The 19,046-nt window shown below is 43.4% G+C and overlaps 6 protein-coding genes across 6 annotated transcripts; all 6 read right to left on the reverse strand.

Annotated features, from left to right (window-relative positions):
* Window positions 1–323: 323 nt before the first annotated feature.
* LOC137643041 (uncharacterized) lies at window positions 324–1,875 on the reverse strand. Its single transcript, XM_068375893.1, has 2 exons — window positions 1,707–1,875; window positions 324–1,609 (listed from the first exon to the last, which is right to left on the reverse strand). The coding sequence occupies exons 1-2, from the start codon at window positions 1,873–1,875 to the stop codon at window positions 324–326; spliced, it is 1,455 nt and encodes a 484-aa protein (XP_068231994.1).
* A 146-nt stretch (window positions 1,876–2,021) lies between these two features.
* On the reverse strand, window positions 2,022–3,250 carry LOC137643042 (uncharacterized). Its single transcript, XM_068375894.1, has 2 exons — window positions 2,643–3,250; window positions 2,022–2,514 (listed from the first exon to the last, which is right to left on the reverse strand). The coding sequence occupies exons 1-2, from the start codon at window positions 3,248–3,250 to the stop codon at window positions 2,022–2,024; spliced, it is 1,101 nt and encodes a 366-aa protein (XP_068231995.1).
* Window positions 3,251–7,478: 4,228 nt separating this feature from the next.
* On the reverse strand, window positions 7,479–9,030 carry LOC137643043 (uncharacterized). The gene is made up of 2 exons (XM_068375895.1): window positions 8,862–9,030; window positions 7,479–8,764 (listed from the first exon to the last, which is right to left on the reverse strand). The coding sequence occupies exons 1-2, from the start codon at window positions 9,028–9,030 to the stop codon at window positions 7,479–7,481; spliced, it is 1,455 nt and encodes a 484-aa protein (XP_068231996.1).
* A 146-nt stretch (window positions 9,031–9,176) lies between these two features.
* LOC137643044 (uncharacterized) lies at window positions 9,177–10,405 on the reverse strand. Its single transcript, XM_068375896.1, has 2 exons — window positions 9,798–10,405; window positions 9,177–9,669 (listed from the first exon to the last, which is right to left on the reverse strand). The coding sequence occupies exons 1-2, from the start codon at window positions 10,403–10,405 to the stop codon at window positions 9,177–9,179; spliced, it is 1,101 nt and encodes a 366-aa protein (XP_068231997.1).
* Window positions 10,406–14,633: 4,228 nt separating this feature from the next.
* LOC137643045 (uncharacterized) lies at window positions 14,634–15,530 on the reverse strand. Its single transcript, XM_068375898.1, has one exon. It carries the CDS (start codon window positions 15,528–15,530, stop codon window positions 14,634–14,636), a length of 897 nt encoding a protein of 298 aa, XP_068231999.1.
* An 801-nt stretch (window positions 15,531–16,331) lies between these two features.
* Window positions 16,332–17,560, reverse strand: LOC137643046 (uncharacterized). Its single transcript, XM_068375899.1, has 2 exons — window positions 16,953–17,560; window positions 16,332–16,824 (listed from the first exon to the last, which is right to left on the reverse strand). The coding sequence occupies exons 1-2, from the start codon at window positions 17,558–17,560 to the stop codon at window positions 16,332–16,334; spliced, it is 1,101 nt and encodes a 366-aa protein (XP_068232000.1).
* Window positions 17,561–19,046: the final 1,486 nt, after the last annotated feature.

The raw sequence follows: 19,046 nt of genomic DNA on the forward strand, positions 1-19,046 counted from the left end.
GTTTGAGCTCCTTGCGGCCCTCTTTTATAATGAACGGCCCGAAAAAGTCTACGCCTGTGGATGTAAATGGTGGAGCTGGCTCGAGACGATCTTGAGGTAAGTCGGACATTTTTTGCTCTTGGCATGGCTTTCTCATTTTTCTGCACGTTATGCATTTATGGAGTTGATGTCTGACAGCAGAGTTGATTGAAACAATCCAAAAGCGTTCTCTAATTGCTGCAATGGTGTGATTTCTACCAGCATGGCCAAGTTTCTCATGAGCATCTCGTACGATTAGAGTGGTGACGTGTGAATGTTGTGGCAGTAGCATAGGATGTTTCACATCAGAGTCCATTGCGGCTTTCGAGAGGCGTCCTCCCACTCGCAGAGTTCCGTTGATGAGCACTGGGTCGAGACGGAATATCGTACCTGTTTTTGGTAGCGAGTGTTCTCTTCTTGTCTTCTTTCGTGGTTGTTTTCTTGAGTTTCTCGACCTCGTTTGCAAAGATGATCTTTTGTATAAAGCAAACGATTGCCTTTTCAGTCTTTTGCATGATCTGTGCGGTCCTTAAATTTATAGTTTGTTCTTTGTTTTGTAAGAAAGCCAAAAATGCTATGAATACTGCTACTGCTCTCTTCAGTCTCTCCCACCTGGAGAAATATGTGATTAAAGCCATAAATGGTGATCCTTCTTCTGATGTAGTTGTAGTAACTAAAGACATTAAGTCTTCTTCTGTAACCTGCGGTTCGCTGCTGGGGTGCATCTTTGCAGGGCATTCTGAAGCCGGCATATTCAAGAAATCCGGACCTTCCAGCCAACGAGTCATGTCTGACGATATCACAGAACTTACTCCACGTGATGCAACGTCTGCTGGGTTCAAATCAGTGCTAACGTACTTCCACTGGTTAGCGTTGCTGAAGTCTCTTATTTGACGGACTCTGTTGGCCACAAATACTGGAAAACGCTTTCTCTCAGCTCTGATGTAATAAAGGACTGTCGTTGAATCTGTGTAATAGCAGATTTCGTTGAGATGGAGATCAAGCTCAAGGGTCATTTTCTGTCCTAAATTTACAGCTACAGCAGCCGCTGTGAGTTCAAGCCGTGGGATAGATGTTGCTTTCAATGGAATAACCCTTGCTTTTCCGATGAGAAATGAAGTTTTCGAACATCCACCCTCGTTTGAGGTTAGGTATGCAACAGCGCCATACCCAGATGTACTGGCATCTGAGAAAACGTGCATCCGAAAAGTCGTATCTTTTGTTTGCTGTGGTAACTTCAGACATCTCGGGATTGTTATCTTCTGAAGGTTCGGGACTTCAATAATCCATTGTTTGAAACGTCGCTGGTGATCATCAGGCACTTCGTCATCCCAGGCGAGATTGGTTTCTTTGCGGAGGTCTTGCAGTATTTGCTTTGCCAGCAGCACAAATGGAGCAGCGAAACCAAGGGGGTCATAGATGGATGATACTATGGAGAGTATGCCTCTTCTTGTCAGCGGTTTGTCTGGCAACAACACTGAGAAGCCAAATGTGTCCGTTTCGACGACCCAAAGTATTCCGAGGGCGTGCTCGGTAGGCAGTGGGTCATAATTGATGTCTCTTGTCTTTAACTCTTTTGATCGATCGTCAGCTGGGATGGTGTTTAGGACAGAGACGTCATTACTAGTAAATTTACAGTCTGAATCCACAGCCCCGGCAGGCGGCAGTCAGTTCAGCAATCCGAGAACTGGCTTCGGTGGCACTGGGTACAGACTTTAGACAGTCATTGACGTAGAAGTTCCGCTTAATTGTATGGGCGACTTCTGAACTTAAGTTGCTTCCTTCATCTGCGACACGTCTAAGTGTGTAGTTGGCGATACTTGGTGAGCTCACTGTGCTGAACAGGTGTACCTTCATCCAGTACTCTTCGAATTATTTTGATATGTCACCGTTTGGCCACCAGAGGAATCTGAGATGGTTGTATTGGTGTTTGGGTACTTTCACTTGGTAGAACATAGACTCCACGTCACAAGTGAAGGCTACCTGGTGTTCTCTGAATCTGGTTAGAACCCTATCAGAGAATTGGTGAGATCAGGCCCTTGCAGCAACTGATCGTTTAAGGATATTCCATTGAATTTTGCACTACAGTCAAACACCACTCTAATTTTATCTGGTTTTCTTTGACTGTACACTCCATGATGGGGCAGGTACCACACATGTCCAGATTTGGCTGTGAGCAGGGAGTCTGGGATACGTTCAGCATAGTCATTCTGGAGTATTTTGTCAATGAAGTTGACGTAGTCGGAGTGGTACTTGGGATCCTTTTGCATTTTCTTCTTTTGATAGAGTGCTCGTTTGATTGCAAGGATCTTATTATTTGGCACCATTAAGTTCTGATTCCTGAAAGGGAGAGGGATCTCAAAGTGACCGTCTTTAAACACGACATTGCTTTCGGCCTTCTTCATGAATGTAGTGTCCTCTGGAGACAATCCTTTCTCTCCAGGATACCTTGCTACCCGGCTATCAATAAAGTCACTTTCCAGAATATTCAGTATTCTGTTTGGGGAGAGAATTTCAGTAGCCTGCTCAATGTCCTCGGTCACAATGCGATTACTGTTTACTCGATGTGTAGACGTTACGCTGTTGTCTTCTACCGGGGAGTTGATGTCCATCCGTGACAATACTGCAGAGCGAATGGGCCTTTGCCGTCTGTTGATATGATTTTCAGAGGCTCCATTGCTAGTGGGCAATTACTGCCAATCAGTAGACCGATGTCTATTTCTGGCATTACTTCAGGAATCGATTTTGCCACGTCGTGAAGATATGGCCAGCGTTGTAACAGTTCTGAACGGGGTATTTGATCATGGCTCACTGGAATTTCTTGTCTGGAATAAGTTTTTAGAAGCAGTATACCATTCTGGCCGTTTATATCACTGACGACGAGATCCTGGACAAGGTAGCTTTTGACTATGCTTTCCCCATGCATAGTTTTCAGACCCAGATTTGTTTGAACACCGGAAGCTTGCAAGTCATCTTTCAGTTCTTCTGATAGGAAGCACCCTGTGCTTCCTGGGTCATAGAGGGCGTAGGTGAGAACTTCTCGGTTGGTTCCCCTCTGCTTTATACGAACAGGTATTATTGCTTGAAGAACCATTGAGGAATCATGAGAAATAACGTTGCTGGTAGCAGTATCTGGAGGTTTTTGGCTGGATTCCTCTGTACGGTTTTGAGAATATGAAGATCTGTCAGAGTAGTCTGACCTCCAAGGTAGTTTGAAGCCATCTATATGCATGGCCGTAGGATGACCTTTGCCACATTTGTGACATTTTCGCTTGTTCGTGCACCCCTTCGATGTATGATTCAGACCATAGCAACTGAAGCATCTACACTGCTCTATAATAAACTTTCTTTTCTCTTCGAGAGATTTCTGCCTGAAACCTGCACAGTTATCCAGATCATGATTTTTGCTGCAGTAAAAACAGGAGGGCGACCTAAAACCACGAGTTCTACTTTGGCTCTCACGATTAACTTGCATAGCAAATGCAGATTATGTTGATTTCCCTTTTGATGGTTTACTAGAATTCAGTTCTCTATGCATTGCTTCTTTGCCGAACACTGGGTCATTGACACACTCTGCTGCGTTAATAACAAACTGGACAATGTCACCAAAGCACGAAGACCTGTTCTCGAGGAGTCTGCGGTTTGTGGCTTTTTCGCGCCATTTATTCTGGAGATAACTTGGCAATTTCTGGACTACCACCTGCAGGTTCGGTGCATGATCAAGAACAGCCAGGTGAGTAAGTGTTTGCATGGCGCTGAAGCATTGTAGCAAGTAATGCGAATATCTTTTCAGAAATTTCCCTTCGTCTGGTTTTATCGGCTTCCATTCGTTTAGTTGTTTCAAGTATGCCAGGGATACTTTATAAGGATCACCATACTCTTGTTGTAGCAACTGTCTTGCCCGACTATATCCTTGGTCTGCCTGCATGTATATACAGCTGCTGATGAGGTCCTTAGGTTCACCGTCGGTATGCTGTAGAAGGTAGTAAAGTCTGTCACTGCTACTGGCTGTTCTAGAGGAGATCCTGGTGTCGAACGCCAGTATGAAGTCACTGTATTCCAGAAGATCACCGGTAAACTTGGGAACTTGCGGTGCAGGCAAAGCTAGAGCTGTGGCGATACCACTAATCTGCTGCTATATGGTGTTAACTGGAGGTGAATTAGGCAGTGCATAGGGTGCACCAAAGTTACTGTTCACAGGTGTATTTACAGGCGGATACGTATACTGTTCTAGATTTGGAAACGTTGATGACTTGGCATTCGAAGCGTTGACCGGAGTTGCAAGAGTGTTAGTAACAGTCTCTGAAGAATTTCTGGGAACAAATTCTTGTGCAGTGCTGGGATTTAGACTGGGTAAGCTGGCACTATTTTCCTGGGTGACAGGGAGTATAACCTGGTTAGCCATATTGCCACCGATAGCCGTGTTAGCACCTTCACTCGCACAAATTCCAGGGGCAGCTACACTAGGTCCAGCAACCATGACATTCACGTCCTGATGGTTGGCTCGTTGCACAATAATGCTGGTATTTGTATCATTGTCTTTGTTACCAACATTGTCATCGCCAATGTCATTTTCGGTTTCTGCAAAAACACGTGCTTTTGCTCGAGTCTTGGCTATTTCGATATCTAATAGAATCACTTCTGTCTTTGCCTCCTGTTCCTTTTTCTTTGTCACAAGTTCTTTTTCGGCAAACAACTCGGCGAGGCGTGCTTTGGCTCGCACCTTTTCGGACGATTTGCCAGAAGGAAGGGAAGAAGGCCGTTTGGAAGAACGTTTTGAACCAGATCGGCTTAAAAGACTCTCCAGGTCTTCTTCAAGTCGTTTTTCGTTTATAGCTATCCATTCACCAGTATGGTTTCGGAATTGCAGAATGCTAATTTCCTTGGTCTCATATCTGGACAATTTCTGGTCCTCCTCCAATTCGTCTGAGATGTTATCCATGACACAATTGAAGTTTTCTTCGTACTTATCGAAAGCTTCGTTATATTCTTCTAGACACGTTTTCACCAAGTGCAGGTTGTCAGGATTTGACATGAGGCCTATGAGTTCATTGCGTTTTTTCGTTACGTTGCCAAGTGATGATCTCAATTTATTTTTTAATGTTCGAATATCAACTGTCGTACCCGAGTTTTCGACGGGAGCAATATTCTGAACAGTCTCTTCAGACTCCTCCATCTTGTCTGTAGTTGTTTATAACAGGCAGTAATTCCACTTCTTAAGGCTCACGTATAAGAGTTAGGCCTATTATAGAATTTCAGCGTGAGTCGTTGATGGTAGTTTAACAATTTAATTGAACGATGTTAATGCACTATTCTTCTATTGCTTAACGTGAATGATGGAGAAACACAATTTTGACACGCACATATAGTTCTTTATTAGATCCATGACGTTAACATCGATTTGGTTATATTGTTAGGGGTTTATACATGTAGACTTGACGTATGTAGCGTAACTTGAAGTGATGTGAAGTGACGTGATGTGGTTCAATTACTATGGATAAATGAAAAAGAAATCAACGTATGAATAATATGCTAATGTATACAAAATTATTAAGTTAAATAACTAAGACTGAGAGAACAACAATATGCAAAGCTTAATTAAGTAAATTATGCATGTATAACTGCTAATTACAAAAAGGTCATACACAAAGTCAATATAATTAAGGCTCATCTAAAGGCATACGTTATGTAACATGTAGGTTTACAAATGGGAAAAAATGAATCCATTATTCCAAAACAGTATAATAGGCGTTTACTTACAATTATGTTCCTATAACAAACGGTCCAAATATTCCTCAATAAATACCAACTTTCGTTATATTCGTTATATCCTTTCTGTATGAAATCACTTTTTAAACTGATAAGTTTCCTTATTTGTTTACAGGAAGACACTGTAGATTACTATAAAGTTCACGTGACCTAGAACTGTGCATAAATTAGCTAAAACAACCTAACACCAAGTAAACAATTCATATGGCCGAGCATAGACTCGAACCAGCAAACTACCACACAGCAAACCTTAACATTAACCATCGCGATAACTAGACAACAAACATTATTTACAGTTAATCGTTGGGCATCAACATACTCGACCTCTAAATCGTATGATTTACAAAAAAATATAAGATGCACAACTAATATTTCATTTCATACTACAATACGTGAATAGAACATGAATAAACCAAGCTTAAGGAACGAACATTAAAACGATAAACACCACAAAAATAAAAATGAGTTTGACAAACAGATATGAACTAGAAATATCAATGTCATATAGTGTCTCTGGATAATATCTATAACACTTGATATTCTTTTGGAAGCAAGAGTACGAGCTTGCTCACTGGTCTGTGCAGTTCAGAAGATTGGGTTCGAAGTTTGACGCTTCTCACAACGCCTCTGGAGTCTGGCAGTACCTCTGTTACACGTGCTAGTGGCCAGTGAAGTCTTGGCGTGTTCTCGTCTTTCAGGAGCACGATGTCACCTTCCCGTGTATTTCGTTGTTGTTTGTTCCATTTGGGGCGTTAGGCTGACTATGTACTCCCTTTTCCATCTGCTCCAGAATAAGTGCGACAAATATTGTACTCTACGCCACCTTTTTCTGGAGTACACATATTCTGGTTGCGAAGGTCCTGGTATTAACCTCTTGGGTGACTTCATATGGAGGATTTGACTCGGACTTAGTGGTTCCATGTCGTCAGGATCATCAGAACAGGTCGTGATCGGTCTTGAGTTCACAATATATTCTACCTCGCAGAGTAGCGTGCGGAATGATTCGTCATCGAGGCGAGTCCCATGGTCGAAGAATAGCGCGCGCCAATAGAACTTTCCGAATGGTACGGATCTGACGCTCCCATACGCCGCCCATGTGCGATGCCATAGGTGGGTTGAGTTTCCAGTCGATATTCATGTACAGTAGTTTGTTTTGGATTTTGTTTTGGTTCAGATCTGACCAAGCCTTGTTCAGCTCATTCCGGGTTCCGATGAAGTTGGTTCCGTTGTCGCATCGGATTTCTTGTACCGTACCTCTACGGGCTATGAAGCGTTGCAGGCAGTGAATAAAGGAATCCGTTTCGAGACTGTTAGCAGCTTCCAGATGAATGGAGCGACTGACAAGACAGGTGAATATGACGCCGTAACGTTTGAGCTCCTTGCGGCCCTCTTTTATAATGAACGGCCCGAAAAAGTCTACGCCTGTGGATGTAAATGGTGGAGCTGGCTCGAGACGATCTTGAGGTAAGTCGGACATTTTTTGCTCTTGGCATGGCTTTCTCATTTTTCTGCACGTTATGCATTTATGGAGTTGATGTCTGACAGCAGAGTTGATTGAAACAATCCAAAAGCGTTCTCTAATTGCTGCAATGGTGTGATTTCTACCAGCATGGCCAAGTTTCTCATGAGCATCTCGTACGATTAGAGTGGTGACGTGTGAATGTTGTGGCAGTAGCATAGGATGTTTCACATCAGAGTCCATTGCGGCTTTCGAGAGGCGTCCTCCCACTCGCAGAGTTCCGTTGATGAGCACTGGGTCGAGACGGAATATCGTACCTGTTTTTGGTAGCGAGTGTTCTCTTCTTGTCTTCTTTCGTGGTTGTTTTCTTGAGTTTCTCGACCTCGTTTGCAAAGATGATCTTTTGTATAAAGCAAACGATTGCCTTTTCAGTCTTTTGCATGATCTGTGCGGTCCTTAAATTTATAGTTTGTTCTTTGTTTTGTAAGAAAGCCAAAAATGCTATGAATACTGCTACTGCTCTCTTCAGTCTCTCCCACCTGGAGAAATATGTGATTAAAGCCATAAATGGTGATCCTTCTTCTGATGTAGTTGTAGTAACTAAAGACATTAAGTCTTCTTCTGTAACCTGCGGTTCGCTGCTGGGGTGCATCTTTGCAGGGCATTCTGAAGCCGGCATATTCAAGAAATCCGGACCTTCCAGCCAACGAGTCATGTCTGACGATATCACAGAACTTACTCCACGTGATGCAACGTCTGCTGGGTTCAAATCAGTGCTAACGTACTTCCACTGGTTAGCGTTGCTGAAGTCTCTTATTTGACGGACTCTGTTGGCCACAAATACTGGAAAACGCTTTCTCTCAGCTCTGATGTAATAAAGGACTGTCGTTGAATCTGTGTAATAGCAGATTTCGTTGAGATGGAGATCAAGCTCAAGGGTCATTTTCTGTCCTAAATTTACAGCTACAGCAGCCGCTGTGAGTTCAAGCCGTGGGATAGATGTTGCTTTCAATGGAATAACCCTTGCTTTTCCGATGAGAAATGAAGTTTTCGAACATCCACCCTCGTTTGAGGTTAGGTATGCAACAGCGCCATACCCAGATGTACTGGCATCTGAGAAAACGTGCATCCGAAAAGTCGTATCTTTTGTTTGCTGTGGTAACTTCAGACATCTCGGGATTGTTATCTTCTGAAGGTTCGGGACTTCAATAATCCATTGTTTGAAACGTCGCTGGTGATCATCAGGCACTTCGTCATCCCAGGCGAGATTGGTTTCTTTGCGGAGGTCTTGCAGTATTTGCTTTGCCAGCAGCACAAATGGAGCAGCGAAACCAAGGGGGTCATAGATGGATGATACTATGGAGAGTATGCCTCTTCTTGTCAGCGGTTTGTCTGGCAACAACACTGAGAAGCCAAATGTGTCCGTTTCGACGACCCAAAGTATTCCGAGGGCGTGCTCGGTAGGCAGTGGGTCATAATTGATGTCTCTTGTCTTTAACTCTTTTGATCGATCGTCAGCTGGGATGGTGTTTAGGACAGAGACGTCATTACTAGTAAATTTACAGTCTGAATCCACAGCCCCGGCAGGCGGCAGTCAGTTCAGCAATCCGAGAACTGGCTTCGGTGGCACTGGGTACAGACTTTAGACAGTCATTGACGTAGAAGTTCCGCTTAATTGTATGGGCGACTTCTGAACTTAAGTTGCTTCCTTCATCTGCGACACGTCTAAGTGTGTAGTTGGCGATACTTGGTGAGCTCACTGTGCTGAACAGGTGTACCTTCATCCAGTACTCTTCGAATTATTTTGATATGTCACCGTTTGGCCACCAGAGGAATCTGAGATGGTTGTATTGGTGTTTGGGTACTTTCACTTGGTAGAACATAGACTCCACGTCACAAGTGAAGGCTACCTGGTGTTCTCTGAATCTGGTTAGAACCCTATCAGAGAATTGGTGAGATCAGGCCCTTGCAGCAACTGATCGTTTAAGGATATTCCATTGAATTTTGCACTACAGTCAAACACCACTCTAATTTTATCTGGTTTTCTTTGACTGTACACTCCATGATGGGGCAGGTACCACACATGTCCAGATTTGGCTGTGAGCAGGGAGTCTGGGATACGTTCAGCATAGTCATTCTGGAGTATTTTGTCAATGAAGTTGACGTAGTCGGAGTGGTACTTGGGATCCTTTTGCATTTTCTTCTTTTGATAGAGTGCTCGTTTGATTGCAAGGATCTTATTATTTGGCACCATTAAGTTCTGATTCCTGAAAGGGAGAGGGATCTCAAAGTGACCGTCTTTAAACACGACATTGCTTTCGGCCTTCTTCATGAATGTAGTGTCCTCTGGAGACAATCCTTTCTCTCCAGGATACCTTGCTACCCGGCTATCAATAAAGTCACTTTCCAGAATATTCAGTATTCTGTTTGGGGAGAGAATTTCAGTAGCCTGCTCAATGTCCTCGGTCACAATGCGATTACTGTTTACTCGATGTGTAGACGTTACGCTGTTGTCTTCTACCGGGGAGTTGATGTCCATCCGTGACAATACTGCAGAGCGAATGGGCCTTTGCCGTCTGTTGATATGATTTTCAGAGGCTCCATTGCTAGTGGGCAATTACTGCCAATCAGTAGACCGATGTCTATTTCTGGCATTACTTCAGGAATCGATTTTGCCACGTCGTGAAGATATGGCCAGCGTTGTAACAGTTCTGAACGGGGTATTTGATCATGGCTCACTGGAATTTCTTGTCTGGAATAAGTTTTTAGAAGCAGTATACCATTCTGGCCGTTTATATCACTGACGACGAGATCCTGGACAAGGTAGCTTTTGACTATGCTTTCCCCATGCATAGTTTTCAGACCCAGATTTGTTTGAACACCGGAAGCTTGCAAGTCATCTTTCAGTTCTTCTGATAGGAAGCACCCTGTGCTTCCTGGGTCATAGAGGGCGTAGGTGAGAACTTCTCGGTTGGTTCCCCTCTGCTTTATACGAACAGGTATTATTGCTTGAAGAACCATTGAGGAATCATGAGAAATAACGTTGCTGGTAGCAGTATCTGGAGGTTTTTGGCTGGATTCCTCTGTACGGTTTTGAGAATATGAAGATCTGTCAGAGTAGTCTGACCTCCAAGGTAGTTTGAAGCCATCTATATGCATGGCCGTAGGATGACCTTTGCCACATTTGTGACATTTTCGCTTGTTCGTGCACCCCTTCGATGTATGATTCAGACCATAGCAACTGAAGCATCTACACTGCTCTATAATAAACTTTCTTTTCTCTTCGAGAGATTTCTGCCTGAAACCTGCACAGTTATCCAGATCATGATTTTTGCTGCAGTAAAAACAGGAGGGCGACCTAAAACCACGAGTTCTACTTTGGCTCTCACGATTAACTTGCATAGCAAATGCAGATTATGTTGATTTCCCTTTTGATGGTTTACTAGAATTCAGTTCTCTATGCATTGCTTCTTTGCCGAACACTGGGTCATTGACACACTCTGCTGCGTTAATAACAAACTGGACAATGTCACCAAAGCACGAAGACCTGTTCTCGAGGAGTCTGCGGTTTGTGGCTTTTTCGCGCCATTTATTCTGGAGATAACTTGGCAATTTCTGGACTACCACCTGCAGGTTCGGTGCATGATCAAGAACAGCCAGGTGAGTAAGTGTTTGCATGGCGCTGAAGCATTGTAGCAAGTAATGCGAATATCTTTTCAGAAATTTCCCTTCGTCTGGTTTTATCGGCTTCCATTCGTTTAGTTGTTTCAAGTATGCCAGGGATACTTTATAAGGATCACCATACTCTTGTTGTAGCAACTGTCTTGCCCGACTATATCCTTGGTCTGCCTGCATGTATATACAGCTGCTGATGAGGTCCTTAGGTTCACCGTCGGTATGCTGTAGAAGGTAGTAAAGTCTGTCACTGCTACTGGCTGTTCTAGAGGAGATCCTGGTGTCGAACGCCAGTATGAAGTCACTGTATTCCAGAAGATCACCGGTAAACTTGGGAACTTGCGGTGCAGGCAAAGCTAGAGCTGTGGCGATACCACTAATCTGCTGCTATATGGTGTTAACTGGAGGTGAATTAGGCAGTGCATAGGGTGCACCAAAGTTACTGTTCACAGGTGTATTTACAGGCGGATACGTATACTGTTCTAGATTTGGAAACGTTGATGACTTGGCATTCGAAGCGTTGACCGGAGTTGCAAGAGTGTTAGTAACAGTCTCTGAAGAATTTCTGGGAACAAATTCTTGTGCAGTGCTGGGATTTAGACTGGGTAAGCTGGCACTATTTTCCTGGGTGACAGGGAGTATAACCTGGTTAGCCATATTGCCACCGATAGCCGTGTTAGCACCTTCACTCGCACAAATTCCAGGGGCAGCTACACTAGGTCCAGCAACCATGACATTCACGTCCTGATGGTTGGCTCGTTGCACAATAATGCTGGTATTTGTATCATTGTCTTTGTTACCAACATTGTCATCGCCAATGTCATTTTCGGTTTCTGCAAAAACACGTGCTTTTGCTCGAGTCTTGGCTATTTCGATATCTAATAGAATCACTTCTGTCTTTGCCTCCTGTTCCTTTTTCTTTGTCACAAGTTCTTTTTCGGCAAACAACTCGGCGAGGCGTGCTTTGGCTCGCACCTTTTCGGACGATTTGCCAGAAGGAAGGGAAGAAGGCCGTTTGGAAGAACGTTTTGAACCAGATCGGCTTAAAAGACTCTCCAGGTCTTCTTCAAGTCGTTTTTCGTTTATAGCTATCCATTCACCAGTATGGTTTCGGAATTGCAGAATGCTAATTTCCTTGGTCTCATATCTGGACAATTTCTGGTCCTCCTCCAATTCGTCTGAGATGTTATCCATGACACAATTGAAGTTTTCTTCGTACTTATCGAAAGCTTCGTTATATTCTTCTAGACACGTTTTCACCAAGTGCAGGTTGTCAGGATTTGACATGAGGCCTATGAGTTCATTGCGTTTTTTCGTTACGTTGCCAAGTGATGATCTCAATTTATTTTTTAATGTTCGAATATCAACTGTCGTACCCGAGTTTTCGACGGGAGCAATATTCTGAACAGTCTCTTCAGACTCCTCCATCTTGTCTGTAGTTGTTTATAACAGGCAGTAATTCCACTTCTTAAGGCTCACGTATAAGAGTTAGGCCTATTATAGAATTTCAGCGTGAGTCGTTGATGGTAGTTTAACAATTTAATTGAACGATGTTAATGCACTATTCTTCTATTGCTTAACGTGAATGATGGAGAAACACAATTTTGACACGCACATATAGTTCTTTATTAGATCCATGACGTTAACATCGATTTGGTTATATTGTTAGGGGTTTATACATGTAGACTTGACGTATGTAGCGTAACTTGAAGTGATGTGAAGTGACGTGATGTGGTTCAATTACTATGGATAAATGAAAAAGAAATCAACGTATGAATAATATGCTAATGTATACAAAATTATTAAGTTAAATAACTAAGACTGAGAGAACAACAATATGCAAAGCTTAATTAAGTAAATTATGCATGTATAACTGCTAATTACAAAAAGGTCATACACAAAGTCAATATAATTAAGGCTCATCTAAAGGCATACGTTATGTAACATGTAGGTTTACAAATGGGAAAAAATGAATCCATTATTCCAAAACAGTATAATAGGCGTTTACTTACAATTATGTTCCTATAACAAACGGTCCAAATATTCCTCAATAAATACCAACTTTCGTTATATTCGTTATATCCTTTCTGTATGAAATCACTTTTTAAACTGATAAGTTTCCTTATTTGTTTACAGGAAGACACTGTAGATTACTATAAAGTTCACGTGACCTAGAACTGTGCATAAATTAGCTAAAACAACCTAACACCAAGTAAACAATTCATATGGCCGAGCATAGACTCGAACCAGCAAACTACCACACAGCAAACCTTAACATTAACCATCGCGATAACTAGACAACAAACATTATTTACAGTTAATCGTTGGGCATCAACATACTCGACCTCTAAATCGTATGATTTACAAAAAAATATAAGATGCACAACTAATATTTCATTTCATACTACAATACGTGAATAGAACATGAATAAACCAAGCTTAAGGAACGAACATTAAAACGATAAACACCACAAAAATAAAAATGAGTTTGACAAACAGATATGAACTAGAAATATCAATGTCATATAGTGTCTCTGGATAATATCTATAACACTTGATATTCTTTTGGAAGCAAGAGTACGAGCTTGCTCACTGGTCTGTGCAGTTCAGAAGATTGGGTTCGAAGTTTGACGCTTCTCACAACGCCTCTGGAGTCTGGCAGTACCTCTGTTACACGTGCTAGTGGCCAGTGAAGTCTTGGCGTGTTCTCGTCTTTCAGGAGCACGATGTCACCTTCCCGTGTATTTCGTTGTTGTTTGTTCCATTTGGGGCGTTAGGCTGACTATGTACTCCCTTTTCCATCTGCTCCAGAATAAGTGCGACAAATATTGTACTCTACGCCACCTTTTTCTGGAGTACACATATTCTGGTTGCGAAGGTCCTGGTATTAACCTCTTGGGTGACTTCATATGGAGGATTTGACTCGGACTTAGTGGTTCCATGTCGTCAGGATCATCAGAACAGGTCGTGATCGGTCTTGAGTTCACAATATATTCTACCTCGCAGAGTAGCGTGCGGAATGATTCGTCATCGAGGCGAGTCCCATGGTCGAAGAATAGCGCGCGCCAATAGAACTTTCCGAATGGTACGGATCTGACGCTCCCATACGCCGCCCATGTGCGATGCCATAGGTGGGTTGAGTTTCCAGTCGATATTCATGTACAGTAGTTTGTTTTGGATTTTGTTTTGGTTCAGATCTGACCAAGCCTTGTTCAGCTCATTCCGGGTTCCGATGAAGTTGGTTCCGTTGTCGCATCGGATTTCTTGTACCGTACCTCTACGGGCTATGAAGCGTTGCAGGCAGTGAATAAAGGAATCCGTTTCGAGACTGTTAGCAGCTTCCAGATGAATGGAGCGACTGACAAGACAGGTGAATATGACGCCGTAACGTTTGAGCTCCTTGCGGCCCTCTTTTATAATGAACGGCCCGAAAAAGTCTACGCCTGTGGATGTAAATGGTGGAGCTGGCTCGAGACGATCTTGAGGTAAGTCGGACATTTTTTGCTCTTGGCATGGCTTTCTCATTTTTCTGCACGTTATGCATTTATGGAGTTGATGTCTGACAGCAGAGTTGATTGAAACAATCCAAAAGCGTTCTCTAATTGCTGCAATGGTGTGATTTCTACCAGCATGGCCAAGTTTCTCATGAGCATCTCGTACGATTAGAGTGGTGACGTGTGAATGTTGTGGCAGTAGCATAGGATGTTTCACATCAGAGTCCATTGCGGCTTTCGAGAGGCGTCCTCCCACTCGCAGAGTTCCGTTGATGAGCACTGGGTCGAGACGGAATATCGTACCTGTTTTTGGTAGCGAGTGTTCTCTTCTTGTCTTCTTTCGTGGTTGTTTTCTTGAGTTTCTCGACCTCGTTTGCAAAGATGATCTTTTGTATAAAGCAAACGATTGCCTTTTCAGTCTTTTGCATGATCTGTGCGGTCCTTAAATTTATAGTTTGTTCTTTGTTTTGTAAGAAAGCCAAAAATGCTATGAATACTGCTACTGCTCTCTTCAGTCTCTCCCACCTGGAGAAATATGTGATTAAAGCCATAAATGGTGATCCTTCTTCTGATGTAGTTGTAGTAACTAAAGACATTAAGTCTTCTTCTGTAACCTGCGGTTCGCTGCTGGGGTGCATCTTTGCAGGGCATTCTGAAGCCGGCATATTCAAGAAATCCGGACCTTCCAGCCAACGAGTCATGTCTGACGATATCACAGAACTTACTCCACGTGATGCAACGTCTGCTGGGTTCAAATCAGTGCTAACGTACTTCCACTGGTTAGCGTTGCTGAAGTCTCTTATTTGACGGACTCTGTTGGCCACAAATACTGGAAAACGCTTTCTCTCAGCTCTGATGTAATAAAGGACTGTCGTTGAATCTGTGTAATAGCAGATTTCGTTGAGATGGAGATCAAGCTCAAGGGTCATTTTCTGTCCTAAATTTACAGCTACAGCAGCCGCTGTGAGTTCAAGCCGTGGGATAGATGTTGCTTTCAATGGAATAACCCTTGCTTTTCCGATGAGAAATGAAGTTTTCGAACATCCACCCTCGTTTGAGGTTAGGTATGCAACAGCGCCATACCCAGATGTACTGGCATCTGAGAAAACGTGCATCCGAAAAGTCGTATCTTTTGTTTGCTGTGGTAACTTCAGACATCTCGGGATTGTTATCTTCTGAAGGTTCGGGACTTCAATAATCCATTGTTTGAAACGTCGCTGGTGATCATCAGGCACTTCGTCATCCCAGGCGAGATTGGTTTCTTTGCGGAGGTCTTGCAGTATTTGCTTTGCCAGCAGCACAAATGGAGCAGCGAAACCAAGGGGGTCATAGATGGATGATACTATGGAGAGTATGCCTCTTCTTGTCAGCGGTTTGTCTGGCAACAACACTGAGAAGCCAAATGTGTCCGTTTCGACGACCCAAAGTATTCCGAGGGCGTGCTCGGTAGGCAGTGGGTCATAATTGATGTCTCTTGTCTTTAACTCTTTTGATCGATCGTCAGCTGGGATGGTGTTTAGGACAGAGACGTCATTACTAGTAAATTTACAGTCTGAATCCACAGCCCCGGCAGGCGGCAGTCAGTTCAGCAATCCGAGAACTGGCTTCGGTGGCACTGGGTACAGACTTTAGACAGTCATTGACGTAGAAGTTCCGCTTAATTGTATGGGCGACTTCTGAACTTAAGTTGCTTCCTTCATCTGCGACACGTCTAAGTGTGTAGTTGGCGATACTTGGTGAGCTCACTGTGCTGAACAGGTGTACCTTCATCCAGTACTCTTCGAATTATTTTGATATGTCACCGTTTGGCCACCAGAGGAATCTGAGATGGTTGTATTGGTGTTTGGGTACTTTCACTTGGTAGAACATAGACTCCACGTCACAAGTGAAGGCTACCTGGTGTTCTCTGAATCTGGTTAGAACCCTATCAGAGAATTGGTGAGATCAGGCCCTTGCAGCAACTGATCGTTTAAGGATATTCCATTGAATTTTGCACTACAGTCAAACACCACTCTAATTTTATCTGGTTTTCTTTGACTGTACACTCCATGATGGGGCAGGTACCACACATGTCCAGATTTGGCTGTGAGCAGGGAGTCTGGGATACGTTCAGCATAGTCATTCTGGAGTATTTTGTCAATGAAGTTGACGTAGTCGGAGTGGTACTTGGGATCCTTTTGCATTTTCTTCTTTTGATAGAGTGCTCGTTTGATTGCAAGGATCTTATTATTTGGCACCATTAAGTTCTGATTCCTGAAAGGGAGAGGGATCTCAAAGTGACCGTCTTTAAACACGACATTGCTTTCGGCCTTCTTCATGAATGTAGTGTCCTCTGGAGACAATCCTTTCTCTCCAGGATACCTTGCTACCCGGCTATCAATAAAGTCACTTTCCAGAATATTCAGTATTCTGTTTGGGGAGAGAATTTCAGTAGCCTGCTCAATGTCCTCGGTCACAATGCGATTACTGTTTACTCGATGTGTAGACGTTACGCTGTTGTCTTCTACCGGGGAGTTGATGTCCATCCGTGACAATACTGCAGAGCGAATGGGCCTTTGCCGTCTGTTGATATGATTTTCAGAGGCTCCATTGCTAGTGGGCAATTACTGCCAATCAGTAGACCGATGTCTATTTCTGGCATTACTTCAGGAATCGATTTTGCCACGTCGTGAAGATATGGCCAGCGTTGTAACAGTTCTGAACGGGGTATTTGATCATGGCTCACTGGAATTTCTTGTCTGGAATAAGTTTTTAGAAGCAGTATACCATTCTGGCCGTTTATATCACTGACGACGAGATCCTGGACAAGGTAGCTTTTGACTATGCTTTCCCCATGCATAGTTTTCAGACCCAGATTTGTTTGAACACCGGAAGCTTGCAAGTCATCTTTCAGTTCTTCTGATAGGAAGCACCCTGTGCTTCCTGGGTCATAGAGGGCGTAGGTGAGAACTTCTCGGTTGGTTCCCCTCTGCTTTATACGAACAGGTATTATTGCTTGAAGAACCATTGAGGAATCATGAGAAATAACGTTGCTGGTAGCAGTATCTGGAGGTTTTTGGCTGGATTCCTCTGTACGGTTTTGAGAATATGAAGATCTGTCAGAGTAGTCTGACCTCCAAGGTAGTTTGAAGCCATCTATATGCATGGCCGTAGGATGACCTTTGCCACATTTGTGACATTTTCGCTTGTTCGTGCACCCCTTCGATGTATGATTCAGACCATAGCAACTGAAGCATCTACACTGCTCTATAATAAACTTTCTTTTCTCTTCGAGAGATTTCTGCCTGAAACCTGCACAGTTATCCAGATCATGATTTTTGCTGCAGTAAAAACAGGAGGGCGACCTAAAACCACGAGTTCTACTTTGGCTCTCACGATTAACTTGCATAGCAAATGCAGATTATGTTGATTTCCCTTTTGATGGTTTACTAGAATTCAGTTCTCTATGCATTGCTTCTTTGCCGAACACTGGGTCATTGACACACTCTGCTGCGTTAATAACAAACTGGACAATGTCACCAAAGCACGAAGACCTGTTCTCGAGGAGTCTGCGGTTTGTGGCTTTTTCGCGCCATTTATTCTGGAGATAACTTGGCAATTTCTGGACTACCACCTGCAGGTTCGGTGCATGATCAAGAACAGCCAGGTGAGTAAGTGTTTGCATGGCGCTGAAGCATTGTAGCAAGTAATGCGAATATCTTTTCAGAAATTTCCCTTCGTCTGGTTTTATCGGCTTCCATTCGTTTAGTTGTTTCAAGTATGCCAGGGATACTTTATAAGGATCACCATACTCTTGTTGTAGCAACTGTCTTGCCCGACTATATCCTTGGTCTGCCTGCATGTATATACAGCTGCTGATGAGGTCCTTAGGTTCACCGTCGGTATGCTGTAGAAGGTAGTAAAGTCTGTCACTGCTACTGGCTGTTCTAGAGGAGATCCTGGTGTCGAACGCCAGTATGAAGTCACTGTATTCCAGAAGATCACCGGTAAACTTGGGAACTTGCGGTGCAGGCAAAGCTAGAGCTGTGGCGATACCACTAATCTGCTGCTATATGGTGTTAACTGGAGGTGAATTAGGCAGTGCATAGGGTGCACCAAAGTTACTGTTCACAGGTGTATTTACAGGCGGATACGTATACTGTTCTAGATTTGGAAACGTTGATGACTTGGCATTCGAAGCGTTGACCGGAGTTGCAAGAGTGTTAGTAACAGTCTCTGAAGAATTTCTGGGAACAAATTCTTGTGCAGTGCTGGGATTTAGACTGGGTAAGCTGGCACTATTTTCCTGGGTGACAGGGAGTATAACCTGGTTAGCCATATTGCCACCGATAGCCGTGTTAGCACCTTCACTCGCACAAATTCCAGGGGCAGCTACACTAGGTCCAGCAACCATGACATTCACGTCCTGATGGTTGGCTCGTTGCACAATAATGCTGGTATTTGTATCATTGTCTTTGTTACCAACATTGTCATCGCCAATGTCATTTTCGGTTTCTGCAAAAACACGTGCTTTTGCTCGAGTCTTGGCTATTTCGATATCTAATAGAATCACTTCTGTCTTTGCCTCCTGTTCCTTTTTCTTTGTCACAAGTTCTTTTTCGGCAAACAACTCGGCGAGGCGTGCTTTGGCT

The sequence above is a fragment of the Palaemon carinicauda genome, chromosome 6 (assembly GCF_036898095.1).
Source record: "Palaemon carinicauda isolate YSFRI2023 chromosome 6, ASM3689809v2, whole genome shotgun sequence".
In the NCBI taxonomy this organism is placed as follows: Eukaryota; Metazoa; Arthropoda; class Malacostraca; order Decapoda; family Palaemonidae; genus Palaemon; species Palaemon carinicauda.

What these genes read in the sequence shown, in the direction of transcription:
- LOC137643041 (XM_068375893.1), bottom strand. Translation starts at nt 1,875, where the DNA reads ATGAAGGTACACCTGTTCAGCACAGTGAGCTCACCAAGTATCGCCAAC. An exon ending in ACCCAGTGCCACCGAAGCCA is followed by an intron (nt 1,610 to 1,706) that starts GTTCTCGGATTG and finishes ACACCATCCCAG; the next exon opens with CTGACGATCGATCAAAAGAG.
- LOC137643042 (XM_068375894.1), bottom strand. Translation starts at nt 3,250, where the DNA reads ATGCATATAGATGGCTTCAAACTACCTTGGAGGTCAGACTACTCTGAC. An exon ending in AAAGGCCCATTCGCTCTGCA is followed by an intron (nt 2,515 to 2,642) that starts GTATTGTCACGG and finishes CTCCCCAAACAG; the next exon opens with AATACTGAATATTCTGGAAA.
- LOC137643043 (XM_068375895.1), bottom strand. Translation starts at nt 9,030, where the DNA reads ATGAAGGTACACCTGTTCAGCACAGTGAGCTCACCAAGTATCGCCAAC. An exon ending in ACCCAGTGCCACCGAAGCCA is followed by an intron (nt 8,765 to 8,861) that starts GTTCTCGGATTG and finishes ACACCATCCCAG; the next exon opens with CTGACGATCGATCAAAAGAG.
- LOC137643044 (XM_068375896.1), bottom strand. Translation starts at nt 10,405, where the DNA reads ATGCATATAGATGGCTTCAAACTACCTTGGAGGTCAGACTACTCTGAC. An exon ending in AAAGGCCCATTCGCTCTGCA is followed by an intron (nt 9,670 to 9,797) that starts GTATTGTCACGG and finishes CTCCCCAAACAG; the next exon opens with AATACTGAATATTCTGGAAA.
- LOC137643045 (XM_068375898.1), bottom strand. Translation starts at nt 15,530, where the DNA reads ATGCACGTTTTCTCAGATGCCAGTACATCTGGGTATGGCGCTGTTGCA.
- LOC137643046 (XM_068375899.1), bottom strand. Translation starts at nt 17,560, where the DNA reads ATGCATATAGATGGCTTCAAACTACCTTGGAGGTCAGACTACTCTGAC. An exon ending in AAAGGCCCATTCGCTCTGCA is followed by an intron (nt 16,825 to 16,952) that starts GTATTGTCACGG and finishes CTCCCCAAACAG; the next exon opens with AATACTGAATATTCTGGAAA.